Genomic DNA, 18,214 nt, shown 5'->3' on the forward strand with positions numbered 1-18,214 from the left:
TATTTTCAGCCTTCCTGCAGACTTTGGTTTTAAGTATGTCTTGCATAGACAATATAATATTGGATTATTTTCCCCTTAAACCCAATTTGAGCAGCTGTTCTTTAATTAGTGAAGTAAGCTCTTTATTTATATGGCAGACAATTATCATTACAGTTGGGCCTATTTCTTGCATTTTATTTGAGATTTCCCAACTATTTTTCTTACTCTTTAGATTTTCTCTCCTTTTCATTGGACACAGTTTTCTTAGGCTGTGTTAGGTGCTATTTGTTCTCCTATTGATTTCTTAAAGCCATTGGCACACATTTCTTCTCCAGCAAAAGAAAGTGCTTTGAAATTGTTGCGCGTGCCCCCACCACCCTTCAGTTCCTCCTCACCCTGACCCCTGTCATCTGGATACCACTTGGGATTTTAGTTAGGCTTTGTTTTAGATGTCATTTTCCCCCTTTTCTTCATTATCCCTTTTTAAGACAATAAGGAATTGGCAGTTTGGCAAATGTCTCATTTAAGTGAAAATAATCTACCTTTCTCACATGGCTTTGTGGGGAGGTGAGGTGAGGTGAGGTGAGTGAGCACTTGGTCACATAAAGGTTACACAGGTGTCCGAAAAGTGCATCTGTTCCCAGCCTGCCCGTCTCCTGCTTCTTGCAGAAAGTCTCCAGTCCCTTTTCAGAAACCTGAGTTGATGTGTCCTTTCCTTTACTGTGTCGCACGCTGTCCTTTGATGGGTGACAGGGTGTCTGTGTGTCACCAGGCCCCTGTCCCGTGGGCTCGGCACAGGCAGTGGTGTGCAGTGTAGGGCATCAGGGTTAGCTCACTGAGCAGGGAAAACCCGGGGTAAAAGGCTTTGGTTTGCTGATGATTGACTGTGGAAGCCAGGGTGCTGTTGGAGCTTCCTTGTCAGTGAAAGAAGAAGGAACTGGAAGTTGGAGGCATAGTGCTTTGTTGTTTAACAAAAGCTCACTGTATGGGAACAGGAAGCTCTATCGTGTAGTGAAAACTACTTTTAGGTACTTTTAAGAATAAAATGAATTATTACAATCAATGGCCTAATCTAATGGTATCTCGTTTTATTCCTTACTAGGCCCATATTGGCAACTTACTAACATCAAAATTCTTCAGCTACAAGGATTTCGATACTTTACTGTATACGTGTGCAGCGGAGTTTGACTTCATGGAGAAGGAGGTAAGATAGGGTTTCTAGTCTGCCCTTTGGTTGTGTTTCACTCGTTTTTCAGAAAGGGTGTTCCTGTGATTTATACTCTGCCCGCTGTGCTGTCGTCTGGGTTTGAAGGAAAAGGACAACCTGGCAGCTTAGAGGCAGCTGTCCCAGTGACATTGGTACGGCTCCCTGGACTCTGGGTCCTCTCTCACTTAACAGTGCAGAACCCTGCACTCAGGCGGCGGCCTGAGGAGTAAACACAGAGGCCTTCCTTCCAGCGGCTCTTCCAGGCAAAGCACTCGTCCAGGGAGCTCAGGCTCCTACACTGTACTGCCCTCGCTTTGTGGTGTGTGTGTGGGTGATCGCGTTACTTTGAAATACGATTTATACAAGTTCTCATCCCACATCAGTTTTCTGTTAAACCTGCACTCCGATGTTTAGAAGGAAACCAGAGAGTGGTGTAGTGGAGTGAGAGACAAGCCTGCAGTGTCGCCTAATGTTCCCGAACAGATGACTCCCTTCTTGGTACCATAGCTACTGGGCATGAGCAGCATGCTGCAGAGAGACAATGTGCACAGCAAAGCACTTTGCTATCTTAATGGTATTTTATAGAAAATAGAATTTGCAGTACTTTGTGAGCTGGTTTGGTTCAACAAACATACATATATTTGTGTCTTTTTATACCACCCAGGTGGGCCTGATTTATGATATTTTATTATCTATGAAACGTGTTTCTTTTTTTAAGTAGTATAGAATTGTCTTGTGAGGGAAAGTGTTGGTGACAAGCAAATCAATTGCGATTTAGACATTTCAAGTTCAGGATTGTTTAAGACTGTGACCTCAAATTATTGAAAGGTGTATAGGATTGCAATGTGCCAGGCTTTGTTAGTGAAGTTTTTTCAGTAGTTTTTAAAATCTGTTATAAAGGAAATGCCAAAATGTTTTATTCTTTTTGTAAATATTGGTCAGTGTGTGTGTGTTTGTGTATGTGTGTGTGTGAGAGAGACAGAGAGAGATGGGATCATGGTTAAGGTTTTATTTCTTAAAATATATTTTTGTCGATTTCAGAAAGAGGAAGGGAGAGGGAGAGAGATAGAAACATCAATGATGAGAGAGAATCATTGATCTGCTGCCTCCTGCACACCCCCTACTGGGGATCAAGCCCGAAACCTGGGCCTGTGCCCTAACCTGGAATCGAACTGTGACCTCCAGGTTCATACATAGGTCCATGCTCAACCACTGAGCCACGCCAGCCAGGCCTGGCTAAGGTTCCCCCACAAAATGCACAGGGAAAGCCCGGGCCGTTTGAAGGAGTCGTGCTGACTGCAGGTGACCGTTAGGCGGCCCTGTAGTTAGGGCAGTTGGTGCAGAGGGTGAACAGTCATCTCTCTCATCACATTTTACACGTTCACATGTGAGGACTGGATCTGTTAGTGTTTTCAGTTCAACACTTTGGGGAAATTTGTTTCTATGGAAACGCGTCTTCATTTGTATAATGGGAGTCCGTGGTTAGATTGGGCCCTGGCTGGGTGCATGCTCATGTTTCCCTTCACTTAGTTCATTATTTGAAATGAAATTTTGTCTGTTCAAAATAACACCTTCTTCTAACAAAGCCTCCCTGTGAATTTCAGACTCCACTGAGGTACACGAAGACACTGCTGCTTCCAGTGGTCCTTGTGGTGTTCGCTGCGATCGTCAGGAAGGTATGTCCGCCACTAGGAGCTCTTTCTCAGGGTAAAGCCTTTCCAGTTCCTACCGGGAGGTGAGTGTGCTGGGCTGCATGTTAATCCAGCACAACAGTCACTAATAGCCTTGGACGAACATTTATAACCCTTAAAACACCCCTCTGTCTGCCAGCTGGAAATAGACCCGGGGAAAGGGTGGCTCAGGTTTGATAGTCATGTATTTGAAAGACAAGATCAAAGAGACCTTATTGACCCAGATACAATGGTTCCGCCAGTGTAAATTATTGCTGACTTGCTTTAACTCTTATGTAGTAGCTTCCTAAAATCTTTAACACATGCCTTTGTAAGCCATCTGCGCAGTGTTCACTAACTCCTGGATTGGATTTATTATTAATCAAAAGGAAAAATAGAATATTACCAATATATTATTAAACTCAATAAAATGGTTAGACTCCCAACTTGGCTTTGATATTGAAACTCTAAGCCCAGATACAGATCAGGGCAGGGAAGTTGCAGTCTTTAGCAAAGAGCGGGTGTGATGGTCTCTCTTTTTTCTTTAAGAGTTGGTGGAGGGAACAGTAGGCATTTTAAGAGAATGAATTGAGATTAATTTGTAATAGAATAATAGGTGATAGATTCTGATCTGTAGCTAGCGGTGTCTGTTTTAACACAATGCTGCATATTTGTAGAATATTCTGCACTATAATTGTCGATCACATGATGTACTGTACTTCCCCCAAACATACCACGTGTGTTATTTCAGCTGGTTAATTGACAGCCCCGTGGGGTACGCAGACATTATTGTCCCCATTTGGACAGATGTGGAATCGGAAGGTCAGAGAGGTTGCTCCAGCCTCACCTCATGTCCACGGGAAAGCTAGGGGCAGCGGGGATGGGACCGCGCACCTTCCTCCCCAGCTGCGTGTGCGGGACCCCGCTTGGAGCCTCAGCCCAGTCCACATCCAATCAGTTCGCGGCCAGTCAGTGCTGCTGTCTGCCAGGCTCTGCTTCCTTTGCCTCTTGCGCACTTTATGTGGGTCCGCACCCAGAAGGAAGTAAAAAATACTAGATGTCGGCAACCCAGGAGGCAGGGAAAGACACCATGTGGGTGGCTGCAGGTGACGAAGCCAGGTTGGGCTAAGGAAGTGGGGATGTTTGATTGAAGAAGGAAGATTCCACTGGAAAGGGGATCAGTATTTCACATATTTAAAAGCCTGCCACTTGGAAATAAGATTACATTCATTTGGCTCCTTAGAATTATGGCTAATTCCAGGAGGCAGGACCTTGGACCAGAATTGATCCAAAGTAATTAGGAAAGTGCTATAGACTCAGGCAGCAGCCGGTGGCTCTTCAAGAGCTGGGTGAACCCCATTTAGTGGCATAGAGGACATGGTGCCGGGGATGGTGTTTCAGGCCGCACGGCCGCCCAGTGACTGCTCAGTATGAAAAGGCAATTCTCAGTCACATGTGTCTGTGTGAGGAGGAGGCCTGGGGGGTAGAAGCCACTGAGTGTGGATCGGGAGCCAGAGGACCGGTTTGAAGGCCCAGCAAAAGGCTCCACCACCTTCCGGGAAGTCGCTTCATCCATCCGAGTGAGCTGGTTGCTCGTTTACAGAATGAGGACAGTGAGATCTGCCAGGTTGTCGGGTGTTGATATGCTCCAGAACTCTACAGATGCAAGATTGTGTCGTCGTAATGATTACTTTCTGAGTTTTCTCTTCATACTTTTAAGTAAAAGTTTGAAAGTTCAGAAGACACTTTAGTTAAAATTCTGCTTTTCCCCAAACAGCTATTCTAAAGTGTTTAAAATCTTTTTGCAGATCATTAGTGACATGTGGGGTGTCTTAACTAAACCACAGACTCATCTAAGGTAAATATACTATTAATAATGTTGCTACTGCCTCCATTTATTATAAAGTAGATACTTACACTGTGTTAACTGCATAGTTCCGTGTTGTATACCCGACATTTGCTAATCGTCGTTTCCCTGGTTGTCATTCCTTCTTTGTTTTTCTCGTTATTTCTTACCTGTGCAGAGCCCAGCACATCCCTATCCACACGCCAGGCCCTGCCCGATCCAGCCCAGGCTGACACGACCTGCACATGGTCTGTGCCTGAGGGACACAGTGTTGTGCTTCGGTTTAGCAGGGAAACTATGATTCTGTCGATGGTTTCAGGACCAGAGAAGAGCAGGGAAATTTAAAACTGGATCCATACCGCACTTTCTATGCAAAATAAATTTCGAATGGAACAAAGATTCAGGGGGAAAAAATGAAACTTCAGAATTAACCGAGAGATTACATTTCTAATTTTAGGATTAGAGAGGCCTTGTTAAGTCTGACATAAAAACCTGTAAGCTAGAAGAAAAGATGACAAGGTTGTCCAGATACATACTTGGGTTTGGTAAGATATTATAAGCATTGTTCAAAGAAAAAGACGAGTTGGGGGAAGTATTTGTAATATAAGAACAAGGGACTAAGGGCCATCCTATATAATAAAAGCCCAGCGACCAAACGGCAGAACGACTGGTCGACCAGGCGTTATGACGTGCACTGACCACCAGGGGACAGATGCTCAGTGCAGGAGCTGCCCCCTGGTGGTCAGTGCACTCCCACAGTGGGAGTGCCGCTCGACTGACCGAGATGAGCAGTGCTCCCACAGTGGGCAGTCCCCACAGGCCACACCCCCTACCAGTGCACACATGCCGTGCACAGGGCCTCTAGTCTTATATAAAGAATTTCAGTAAATAAGAAAAATGATAACCCAGTACTGGCAACTGAGATAAGAACGAATTCTCCTTTCCCTTTCTGCCCCTGAGCAGGCAGTGGTTCCCTGCCTCTGCGGTTTGGCAGTGGTCCTGCCCAGCCCATACCTGCCCTCCCCGGCCCCATAGCCTGGCTCTTTTGTATGGCCAACGCCTTTAATCCTTACATAATGCCACCTCCTCAGGAAGCCCTCCCTGACCATCATTCCTGAGTAGATTCCTCTCTCTTGCTTGTTATTCTTCACCATCACCCCTTTCTGATTCTCTCGGCGTGCGTCACCATTTGTGCTTAAATACTGTACCTCTGCAAGTTTGACGGCTGTGCTCCAGCCAGCACTTCTCTCCATGCCAGCGCATCCTCTCCGTGCTCACAGCAACGCAGAGATAATGCACAGAGATTCGCGTGGTGGGGGTGTTGGGTGAACCATGGGAACAACCCCAGTGTCCACAAGTAAGGGATTGGCTTAATTAGGACCCAGGCATAGATGGGTGCTGGCTGTCTTCATGGACATATTTCCATCACACTTCATTGAATACAAAGTTACAAAACCGTATATAGGATGGTTCTACTTTTGTTTAAAATAGGAAGATTGTGTACACTCATTTGTGCATAGGAAGGATCTGGAAGGATGAAACTAATGACTGAGGGCATGGACTGGAGGGCGGAGTAAAGGAAGTTTCAATTCGACGTCCACACTTTTGTCGGAGTTTTGGGGCGGGGATAGAGATGGTGAAGTTTATGTGTTTGTATTTTCTTTTTTAACTTGAACACACACAGTCTTATTCTCTCACCTGCGAGTTTCTACCAACCAGAGAGAAATGGTCGCATGTACCCCGAGACAGTCCTCGTTCTCATTTAGAAACGGCTGTAGAAACGGCCGTGGCCGTGGCTGCGGCTGTGGCCGTGTTTATTCCCGGAGCCTTTGGCGGGGGTGGGGGGTGGGGGGTGGGGGGGGCGGGGGAGGGAGGGCAGGAAAGGCTTCTTGTATAAATGCCAACATTTCTCTCCATTGGAGACGGTGTTTTTCCCGAAGAGCTTGAAGGTTTGTACAGATGACAAGACACGAAGCCACAGCTGTGAGGCAGCTCTGGAGGAGAAGGGCGGGCCTGTCCAGACGCAGAGCGGCCCTGGGAGAACCGCTGGCTGCGGAAGTAACTGCAGAGCCCACGGGGCTAGCGGGGTCACCGGAGCAGGGCAGGGCTTTGAGGGCTGGCGCACTGACACTTCATTGGGCATGAGTGCCCGAGTCGGACGCCAGTGTAGAAGGGGAGCGGGCGGGAGAGACGATTGAATATGGGATGTGAGTACCGGACCCCCTTCCTTTGCTTTCCCTCTCCTTCCCCTTCTGTGTAAGCTGCATGGGGGCAAAGGGCATTTCCCACCTTGTTCCCCACGCCACGTCCAGGGTCATCCGTGCTCAGTGACATGGAGCGTGTGGATGGATCTGCACCCTGTCCTCCTGAAGGGTTCGTTTCGTAGGGGAGAGAAGATAGTCAATAAACCCATGACAGTGTGTCTTGTATGAGGCGGTAAAACAGATGATGTGGGAGTGATCGAGGACGGGGACCGAATGGGGGGGCAGGGCGCCTCTGGGTGGCAGGAGCAGCATGAGTTGTGTGACTAGAGCTTGGTGATCAAGAGGGGATGTGACCCAAGGATGAGGAGTGGGGCCCAGCTTAGGAAGACGCTGGGCAGCGTGTTAGTGATTTGAGTTTCTTCGTTACCGGAGGACCCAGTGGAGGGTCTGGGCAGGGTGTGGCGTGCCCGGATTCCCATGTTCAAGGTTGCTCTCAGGACTGTGAAGGCATCTGTAGGGCGGGCTCAGGGTGGGGTCGGAGGAGGATGTGTGAGCCTCCATGCACACATCCTCCTCGGGAAGTTCAAGCTGTCAAAGCTAAAGATGGGATTTTGAGGCTATTTGTATTCCAGAGATGCTGCTGAAAAAATCTTCTATGTGGCTTCCTAAATGGTCTCCGTAGCAGCTACAGTTCAGGGGGAGCTGAGGGAGCATGGGGGAGGGAGGCAGGGTTTGGTACCGAAGGCCTCGGAGCTCCTCTCAGTCCGCTCTGCTGGGACGGCCGCAGTGAGGGCTGGCTCCCCGCGTGTCCCGTCGGCCTGATAAACGTCCATGGCGTCAAGTCTACGGCACGAGCAGCATTGCCATTTCTTTCCCAAGAAACTGTCTTAAAGGGCTGCAGCCCCGGCTTGGGTTTATCACTGTTAGTTATTTTGCTTTACATAGATGCGCCCTGAGGGACTGTTATAGGAGCTGTAAAACTCACATTTGTAAGATAAAGATGCAAACAATTGAAGGAAGTGCTTCCACCGTGATTTAATAGTAGTGTTTCTTTTCCCGTTGCAGAAACCACCAGTGTGAGCACGGAGAGGTAAAGGCTTAATGTTTGTGTATATTTGGACTTTGTTCCTAGTCCCACCTTCTGAGTTTATTAGTGATGTCACTGCTCATCTGTAGACGAGGCCTGCGTGTGTTTGCTGAGAATGCGACAAGCGGGACCGGTCACTGTTAAGTAGGAAACTCACTTGGTCCCCTGTGAGACCCCACGGTGGCGGCGTTCGTTTCTGGAGCCATTCAGAGGCACGCGGATTGGGGTTGCTGTCCCCTCGCTCCCCTTGCCCGGGCTTCGGAGCTGTGACTGCTGCTCCTCCCGGCTCCTGGTGATTCAGCCTGGGTTTTCCCCTTCTTACTCTTCTTTTTAAATTGAGATATAATTGACACATAACATTATATTATAGTTTGAGCTACAACACATGATTCGAATGAACATACATTGCGAAATGATCACAACATGTCTGGTTAACTTCCGCCACCCCACTCAGTTACAAGAATTACCCTTTTTTCCTTCTGATGAGGCCTCTACGATCTGCTCTCTTAGCACAAGCCTGGCGCCTGCAGCTAGTGACGCTGCAGTGCACGTTCCCACCCGGTTCTGATGGCTGGGCCAGGGCAGAGCGCTGGGAGCTTGAACCGCAGCTGTTTCTGGTTGCCGCTCCCGCCGGGACCTGGTAGCAAGAGGTAGATTCAGAAACGTGCCTCCGTGACGGAATTTGAGCCCCCATACAAAGGGGAGAAGTTGGACAGTGAATGTGAAGGCTTGTTTATTTCAGAAATGAAAGTGCTGTTACTAAGAAGCAGTACCCTTTTCTGTGTGTCCACCGTTTTGACGCTATAGTCTCAAACGTCACAGACAGTAGGAGTGAACCTGTCTCCTTTCCTTCCAGCTGGTGTACCATGCACTGCAGCTGGTCGCGTACACAGCCCTCGGTATTTTAATCATGAGACTGAAACTCTTTCTGACACCACACATGTGTGTCATGGCTTCGCTAATCTGCTCGAGACAGGTAAGGCACTGTTTCTGGAACTTTTCCGTGGGGTAACCCATGCTTTATCGGGGCCTCGCAGAGACTGTGTTGTTCTCTGGGAAGAGCGTGTGTGTGTTGGAAACATGCTGCTTCCTACTGACAGTTAACTGCCCATGTGTCTTTGACTTGGTTTCAGCTCTTTGGATGGCTCTTTTGCAAAGTACACCCGGGTGCTGTTGTCTTTGCTCTGTTAGCAGCAATGTCGATACAAGGTTCCGCAAATCTGCAAACCCAGTGGAATATTGTAGGGGAATTCAGCAATTTGCCACAAGAAGAACTTATAGAATGGATCAAATATAGTACCAAACCAGGTAAAAGGAAAAGTAGTGTTTTTCCCAAATTTTACATGCACTGCAAAACCCTGAACCCGAGTAACTGCCAATAGCTGTACTCTTTCTTTCTAGTCAGTGCTGCTCATGGATTATCCAGAAGGGAGATGTCAATCTTTTTTTTTTTTTTTAATATTTTTATTGATTTCAGAGAGGAAGGGAGGAGAGGGAGATAAAAACATCGATGATGCGAGAACCATTGATCGGCTGCCTCCTGCGTGCCTCGTGCTGGAAATTGAGCCCACAACCCTAGCATATGCCCTGACCAGGAATGGAACAATGACTTCCTGGTTCATAGGCCAACTCTCAACCACTGAGCCACACGGGCCGGGCAAGGTGTCAATCTTGCTTAAGTGGTTTGCAAAGGAAATACGAGGCTTATTTTTTAGTAATTAATTTTGCTATTTTCCATACATTCCAGCTTTTTTAAAGTTTTACATGCCACAATTTAAAATAATTTTTATGCTTGTTTTCTTCATGAATTTTTATTTTTATTTATTTATTTATTTATTTATTAAATATATTTTATTGATTTTTTACAGAGAGGAAGGGAGAGAGGTAGAGAGTTAGAAACATCGATGAGAGAGAAACATCGATCAGCCGCCTCCTGCACATCTCCTACTGGGGATGTGCCCGCAACCCAGGTACATGCCCTTGACCGGAATCGAACCTGGGACCTTTCAGTCCGCAGGCCGACGCTCTATCCACTGAGCCAAACCGGTTTCGGCATGAATTTTTAATCTTAGCCAAATTCCTTCTTGAAATGAACTCATGGGATCTTTATGTTTAAAGAGGGAGATTTTGTTGTCATCCGAGTATCAAATGACTGACTATGAAATCATCTTCAGAATTTTTTGGTTCTATAAAAGTTTCTTAGTCAGTTTGTTACTTCTTTCCTAGAATCAGGAAAGATTCCCAAGATGTTTACAATAAACAAAACACAAAAACCCTCGATATGAGATGATGAGGCTCTGTCTCCCGAGGAGAAGGCCTCACGGAGCTGGGTGTCGGCTGCTACTTTCTCAGCCGTCCGACTCCACCCTGGCTCTGCCCTGGTGGTTAAGTGACCGCCTCTCTGGGCCGCAGCTCCTCCAGCTGGGCTCCGCGTCTTTGAGTTGAGTGTCCTCCTAAGTGGCTCCTGCTTTGCAGACGCGGTGTTTGCGGGCGCCATGCCCACGATGGCGAGTGTGAAACTCTCGGCACTTCGGCCCATTGTCAACCATCCACATTATGAAGATGCAGGACTGAGGTACACAGTTCTCGCCCTGAAAACACATTTTCATACTCAGAGTGCGGGGGCCAGCAGAATAAGGTTTCAGGGAGGACGTGGTAAGCTGGGACTTACAGAGGTGGGAGGAATGCTGGTTAGATGCTGCGTTACTTGCAAACGTGAGGCTCCATAGGGCAGTGCAGTCCACCCTTTGGGCTCATCATCTCACCAGGCGCTGAGGAAGTCCCCGCGTGTCAGCCCAGTCGGGTCGCGAATCCCAAACATTAGGTTATTACTCGTCCTCCTCGGCTCCCGGAGACTCCTTAGCCTATAGCTTCTATGAAGGTTTTCTCATGGCCCATTTTGATGGAATTCCATTCAAAAAGGCTTTTATTCTGGTTTTCACCAGTATAACCTGTTAAAATGATTTTGTGTTTTGTTTTTTCTTCAAAACATAAAGTATGCTCTCTTTGAAAAGGAAATAGACTCTATTTCCGTGCATTTCCTAGGGTAGGTCAAGTTATTCCTTTCCTAAGGGACTGGGTGAATCCTAGTAATAACAGTGGGATATACATTTTATAAATAAAAAGCTTTTCATGATTAAAAAAAAATTATTCCTGGCAAGCTCATTTCCAAAGCAGTATGTTGAATAATTTTAGCTTTTACAAACCTAGGGACGAATTGGAGAGCTGCTGCCTGCTGACTGTCGGGGTCAGGGCTGGGCTGGTACAGCGCGAAGGAGCCCATCTTGTGCTTGTGTAGCGCATCCCACCCCCTCTTACTTATGAGAGTGACGCGTTAGAACAAAACCAAGCAAACAGCCAGAAAGCCCAAGTGTGGGAACCCCTCTCCCAGGTCCGGTGCCCCCTCCTCCCCTTTCCTTCCAACCTCCCTCCCGATGCCCTGAGTGGGCTCCTGGCCCAGCCTCCCTGGCGCCTTCTCCCAGCCCCTTTTAATCTCACAATCTTCTGCCCGATTATTTTTCTTTAAAGAGCCAGAACGAAAATAGTGTACTCGATGTATAGCCGGAAAGCAGCTGAAGAAGTGAAGCGAGAGCTGGTCAAGTTACAAGTGAATTACTACATCCTGGAAGAGTCGTGGTGCGTGAGGAGATCCAAGTGAGTACATGTTTGATGACCACGCGCCATGAACGTCAGGTCAGGCTCCTGGGCAAGCGCTTCATTAAGTCGTGCGGGAGATACAGCATTTAGCAAAGTGTAAGGGGAAATATTTGTAAGGTAATGGTTTGAATTGGAGTTTTTTCCTTCTGTCATTACAGATATCTGTTTCTTTATAATGATTGGCCCGTGTACACTTCCTTAAAGGCAGTATACAGGCGCTGATTGATAATTTCCCGAATTATTAATATTTGCCTGTGATGTTTCTTAAATCTTTTATTTCACATTGGATGTATTTTCTCAAAAGACTTGCAGAGTCTGAGACCACATGGAGAGTCTGGTTGTGATGACGTGGGGAGGCGCTGAGCGTCAGGGCCTCCTTTGTCCTCACCATCCCTGCCACCCTGCAGCTTAGACAAAACCTCTCTGCTGTTTCACGTCGTATTTGAGTGGGAAAATGGCTGACTGTACTCTGACCCATATGCTCTTGGGTTTATCGTTTTAAAACATGCCTGTTTTCAAGAGCCGCTCACTAAGGGTGTAGCAGGAAGAGTTAGTAAGACCCTCAGAGCTACTGTGAGCTCCACGGTGGACTGTTAGCTGCACTGAGTGGCTGGACAGCCGATGACAGCAACTTGCTGCTGAAACACCAAAGCATGGGAGCGTCTCACCAGAAACCTGGGATTTTTATGGGATGCTGCTCATTCTCACTGCTCTCTAGCTGAACAGAAGCCGTCAGGAGATTGCTGTGTCGGTGGCTTGGTCCTACTTACTCACCATGTATTTCCGTGGCACACAAGGGTGTTAAGACACACTAATTATATATGGACTCAGGAGGGAAAACAATTCTGGGACACGGTTGGTCAGCATTGCCCACCAGGAAACTCGAACAGTTGTTGATTGTTGAACGGTTTTTCTGTGAATATGTCCCAAGTGACTTGACTTGAATCAGGATTTATGGAAAATGTTATTGTTCTTAGAGTCATGTTTTAGAAAATGCTTGAAGTCTGTTTGAACATAGGAATCTATATGAAATTCGTATACTCATCTTAACTATGTTGAGTACATTTAGGACAAAAAACTCTTAACTTTTCTCATACTTTTATGAGGACTTTGTAATAACTGGATAGGGCTGACATCTGCCATCAGAAGTACTCCTTTTATTGATTTCAGAGAGGAAGGGAGAGGGAGAGAGAGAGAGAGAGAGAGAGAGAAACAACAGTGATGAGAGAGAATCTTTGATCTGCATGCCCCACACTGGGCATTGAGCCCGTAACCCAGGCATGTACCCTGACTGGGAATCCTGGTTCATAGGTCGATGCTCAACCACTGAGCCACACCGGGCAGCACTCCATTTTTTGACGGCGATTTCCACCGTGCTGCGGTCTGCTTTGTGCCTTGGCCTCACTCCCAAGGCTCTGCCAGCCTGAGACAGCTGTAGGTTCCTGGGACAGAAATGTCATGTTTCATGCTCCTCCCCCCACCCAAGCTAATGACGAGCCTTGGTTCAAGAGTCTTCGTGTTCCCCTGGACCCTTGCAGAATAGTGTGGTTCGGTGCTGAGGTGCTGTGGGAGCGCCCGGGATGTGCGTGGGTGTAGTAGTTCACGTGCTAATAGCAGAGCACTGCTTTCTGTACATGACGGGGGAGAAGACAACTTTAGGAATTTATTCATGCAGTTAATCTGCACCCTAAACATCAGCAGTGAATCACCCATCTAGACAGAGCTTGTTGCCAGCACCAAGACTCAGGTGGATGGTGGGGGTGCTGGAGTCCCATGGGGACCTTGACTTGCCCTTGTGTTTGTTCAGCAGAAGTGGGGAGGCAGGAAGCGAAGGAAGTGACTTTCTCTAACCTGTTATCCCCACTCCATTACTAAAACAACACTCGATCTGCTGCAAGATTGCAGCCAGACTGATGCTAAATCTCAGGGCTTAGTCCTTGAAACAAAATGCACACTGTGCTTTCCGTTCTGATAGGGAAGCAAACAGGCGCTCAGAGAGGAGGCGGGGGAGAAAGACTGATTTCGAGGCCTGCCGTGGCCATGGGATGGACGGAGTTTCTTGGCAGATTTTCCACCCGCATTGGGCTCTTCCTTCTCCCCCACCTGGGCCCTCGCTCCCAGCTCAGCCATGCCTGCCCGAGACACCTGCGTGCCACGGGGACAGAGCAACCTGTCAGAACAGAGGAGCGAATGAGGAACTCACATACGAGAAGAAAGGACAGGGACTAATACTTATCTAGTGTTTGGTTCATGCCCAGCACTTGGGTGAGCCCTAAATTATATGATCTCATTTACAAGTGGCTTAATTGTGTGCCTTAATTATTCCTCATTACTTGACACTCTGTGTTCCAATAACACGTATGAAAATCACTCAAATGCGAGTTATAGATGAGCTTTTAATTAACTACTCTCAGTTCTCTGCTTTCTTTCTCATTAGTCCCAATAATACAGTTGACATGAAATTAAAATACATGAATTCAGAAGAAAATTATTCAGGTTTTCACTGATGCTGTTTGAAGATGTAGCCGGCTGGCCTGGGGAGACTTTGGGAACTTGATAGGGACTCAAGGATGTTACACTTGGGCAGACAGTCTCCCAAAGGCAGCTCTGCCTTCTTTTCTCCTGCAAGCAGGGGAGCTCAGGAGCTGGGAGTTTCTGCTTGCTGTGTAGTTCACTCTCTGCTGCCATTGGCCTGCAGTGTGGTAACAGCCTGGCCTCAGCTCCTGGGAGAAAACGAGAAGGTACACAAGCCGAGCCCTGTCATGTGTGTGCTCAGTGTCGGTAGAATCCACTGTCAGCCATGGTGTGCAAAAATGTGCACCAAACACTCTGCACACGAACACTCATTGGGGAAACCTCCCGTGGAGATGCTTTGACGGAGGCAACGTGAAAGTTGTGTAGCCCTTCGTCAGGGTGATAGTGCTGCTTCTAGAAGCTTAGCTTGCAGAAGGATAGAGGCACAGAAATGTTTATGCAGGCACCGCTTTATTATGGTAACATGGGAAACAGTTAAACATCCACCCGTAAGAGAGTGGTTACGTAATGCACAGGAGTCCCAGCGACAATTAAAAAGAGTAAAGCAGGTCTTTATGTAATGAGATGGAAAAGGGCCACATTTTATTGGCAGTGAAGAGTCCCAGAACAATCTCATTTGTGTAAAAGCAGCCGGGGGGCATCAGCCCACGTAAATGCCCGTGCCTCCGTGTGCCTGTGTCTGAACCAGAAGAAAAAGGTCTGGCAGAGTGTGTGCTGGGCTCTTTGCAGAAGTCACCTCTGAGGATGGCCCGGGAGGGGATGCTGACTTCCATGTTTTATTTTGATAGGTCTGTTCTGACACTTTCTGGATGATTGATTACCTCTAAGTAAAGATGCTATGAAGAGAGAAAGGATTGCATTCCGCCACTGTGCCCGCCTCCTGGTGGAGAGTAGGGAGTGGGGTTGCCATTGGGAATAAAGGGACTTGCTGGGAATGGCTTTTTCTCTTAGAAAAAAGTGAAGCAACTATGACAAAACATGAGCAGTTGTCAACGCTCTATAATTTCTCCTGGTACTTTCTGTCGTTTTTATTTTTTAAAATTCTCAAAGCGAATAGAAGGTTGTGAACTTGCATTCACCTTTTCTGTTTTATGAATGGGGCCAGCGTTTTGTAAGCACGTCCCACATGTGACTTGCCCTGCGATCCTCTGGACTAGGCTCAGTTTGGCAGAGAAGTGGTTGCGCTTCCATTCCGTGTCCCCTAGGAGTGCACATCCCTCTGTTCTGTCATCCGTGAAGCTAAGTCCCTTCACGTGATTGAAGCATGTCCCACTCTCTCTAGTTTAAGGAGACAGCTTTCCTTTATTAGTAATGAGAAATCTATAGAGTGGTACGTAGAGGCCATTTGTTCATCCTCTTTCTCAACAGCGTTTCACCAGATATCTTTTACATCCAGTTTTTATTCCTTGCTGAATCAATGATTACTTTAGTGATTATAAATATTAGGCAATATAGATTGGAAAGCAATGTGTCACTTACTGAACAGTGGGTATGTGAGGATGGATTTGATAAGCAATAATTGGACCAAGAGCTACTGGGCTTTCTGTATGGAAAAATTTAAAATCAAATCTCTACCTCACACCATACAGGAAATTAATTACAGATGCGTTCTAGGTCTAAATGTACACAGCAAACTTAAAACTTTTATGGGAGAATACACAATGTATGTGTTCACGATAGTGTGGTATGGAAGAATTCTTTAAACAAGACAAAAGTCATAAGCTCTAAAAGAAAAGACTGATATTTTGGAGTATAATATAAAAATCTTCAATATACAAAAGCCAAAAAAAAAAAAAGGAAATTGTGAACCATAACAAAAGCCAACAATTTTAGATTTAAAATAAATGTTCGAGTTATCTCGAAGATCTTAATCTTATTTGGGCAAATATCACATAATACCAATTTTACTTATACTGTTCTTTAAAAAAAAATATGTCATTTTCAAGATTGAATTATGGGTTCAGTTAAGATGTGAGTTTAACACTACTGCATTTTCTTGAAGTTGGCTCATTCTGGAATACAGTTTATGGAAAGTTGCATAAATATGAACTAAGTATACTTGCCAATTAAAATTTGTAAAATTAATATAATAGATTACCTCTTCCTACATGCTGGGTACCATGCCAGATACAGTGTCTGTATTAATCCTTATACACAGCCAAGCCAGGGGTATTTCCCATTTTAGAAATGTGGGGGTGAGGCTGAGCGAACTGTCCAAATGCACATTTTGGTAAGTAGCTGAGGCAGAGGGTAACCAAGCTCTTTCCCCATCACTGCATTCACATACTTTGTAGGTCTGTTTCTTTAGCGTTAGCTTTGCTGTGTTCCTCCTTGTTCTAAGGAGGACTTAGGGCGGCTCACACAAGTGTAAATTACTCTGATTGGATTTTTTAAACTCAGTTAGTTGACGTGGAGCAGGTGAAAGGAGGGAGGGCAGGATAGACAGTGTGTGCCCTGCTTCACCTGCGCCTTCTGACACCCCTTGGTTCCCTGTGTGTGAATCTTCCAGGCCCGGCTGCAGCATGCCCGAGATTTGGGATGTGGAGGACCCCGCCAACGCTGGGAAGCCGCCCTTATGTAACCTCCTGGTGAAGGACTCCGAGCCGCACTTCACCACCGTGTTCCAGAACAGTGTTTACAAAGTCTTAGAAGTGATAGAAGAATGACCGCGGCCTACAGAGAAGGGCATCACTCATGGTTTTAACGTTTTGCTAATAACTCATGCCTTGTTTTTAAGCAGATCCCAAAAACTTTTATAGCTAACTGTTTTCAAATAGGACAGTGTTTTATTTGGTCGATTCGAATGTCATTCTGATTGTAAAAGTATGTATACCACTATGAATTGGGTACTATTCAATGCACCCCTTAAAATTTGCTATGCAAATGAGTATATGCTTGTATTTGACTTAAACATTTGTGCTAAAAGGAGCAGAGCTACCTGTCTACAAAATAAATAGGTGATGACAAAGATGATATGAAAATATGGTCAATTCTGAACTCCGTGGGGGCTGATTTCACAGTTTATGGACCATTAATGCCCTTGCTTTTGCATCTGCCTCTTGCTCTTGTCTTTGGGACATGCCAGTGATCATTGGCTCCTCAGCCCTGCTGGTCCCTGTCATAAGGGTAGACAGGGCTGCCAGGGGTGGTTGCTGGGTGGAATTACCTGTTTACTTCCCTTCTCCGTGTGCTTTCATTCTTTGTTGCTCTTGTTAACAAGCATTTCCTGCCCATTAATAATCCAGACACTAAGACCGAATGGCCAGGTCCATTGCTGTGCCAGCCAACAGTGTGGTGTTAGCGTTTCTTCTCCCTCCTCCCTCTCCCCCAGCCCAACATTCTTTGTCAAATCAGTGGTATTTACTCAGTTAGTTCCTTATCAAGTACTTATTCTTGGTTTAAAAATATTTAATGGCGAGTGTATATTTTCTCATTTTTAGTATTATTCAAATGTGTATATTTTAATACCTTTAAACCACTTTTAAAATTTTTCATGTTTAATTGTAGTTTTAAGAAAAACTATTTTGAACAACCTCAAATGTAATACATCCAGAAACTAATGTATATTTCTGTAGACATAATTTACAGTGGAACAATAGACTGTAGTGTGTGGTAGCTTTTCTGTTACTATTAAGATCTACTACAACATGACTAATTTTTCTGTCAGAAAGTAAATGAATAATAATATTGAATGGAGTTTTTATATTTTACTTTTAAAATTGCCTGTCTTTAATAAGACAAAGCCTTAAGCCTTACCATTTTGGTTCTAAAAACCATTTCAGTGTGAGGAATGAATATATTCAGCTTTCCTCTTTATATTTTTCTTCCTATTTATTTTTATTTTAAAAATTTCCAAACCTCCTTTGAGTTCCTCCTATGAATTTTTGTTTTCTAGAAGTTGTGTGAAATGAGATTTTTCAGAACAGTGAATCCTTGTAGCTCTGAGAAACGGTTTTAAGATTTTAAATTCTAAGCAAACCGTGCCTCTGGCGGACTACACACTGAATCATGCAGCGTCCTCTAACCACA

The 18,214-nt window shown here is 45.8% G+C and overlaps 1 protein-coding gene across 1 annotated transcript in view; it reads left to right on the forward strand.

Moving 5' to 3' along the window:
- The window catches only part of DPY19L1 (dpy-19 like C-mannosyltransferase 1), a gene marked incomplete at its 5' end in the record, with an annotated part of 40,494 nt that extends 23,337 nt beyond the window's left edge, over nucleotides 1–17,157 (forward strand). The window contains 9 exons of the mRNA XM_023751005.1: nucleotides 1,082–1,183; nucleotides 2,791–2,862; nucleotides 4,665–4,714; nucleotides 7,972–7,996; nucleotides 8,850–8,969; nucleotides 9,127–9,301; nucleotides 10,469–10,568; nucleotides 11,522–11,647; nucleotides 16,695–17,157. Coding sequence (XP_023606773.1) covers nucleotides 1,082–1,183; nucleotides 2,791–2,862; nucleotides 4,665–4,714; nucleotides 7,972–7,996; nucleotides 8,850–8,969; nucleotides 9,127–9,301; nucleotides 10,469–10,568; nucleotides 11,522–11,647; nucleotides 16,695–16,851 — 927 coding nt within the window. The remainder of the gene's footprint in view (nucleotides 1–1,081; nucleotides 1,184–2,790; nucleotides 2,863–4,664; nucleotides 4,715–7,971; nucleotides 7,997–8,849; nucleotides 8,970–9,126; nucleotides 9,302–10,468; nucleotides 10,569–11,521; nucleotides 11,648–16,694) is intronic.
- Nucleotides 17,158–18,214: the final 1,057 nt, after the last annotated feature.

The sequence above is a fragment of the Myotis lucifugus genome, unplaced genomic scaffold (assembly GCF_000147115.1).
Source record: "Myotis lucifugus unplaced genomic scaffold, Myoluc2.0 scaffold_18, whole genome shotgun sequence".
Lineage (NCBI taxonomy): Eukaryota > Metazoa > Chordata > Mammalia > Chiroptera > Vespertilionidae > Myotis > Myotis lucifugus.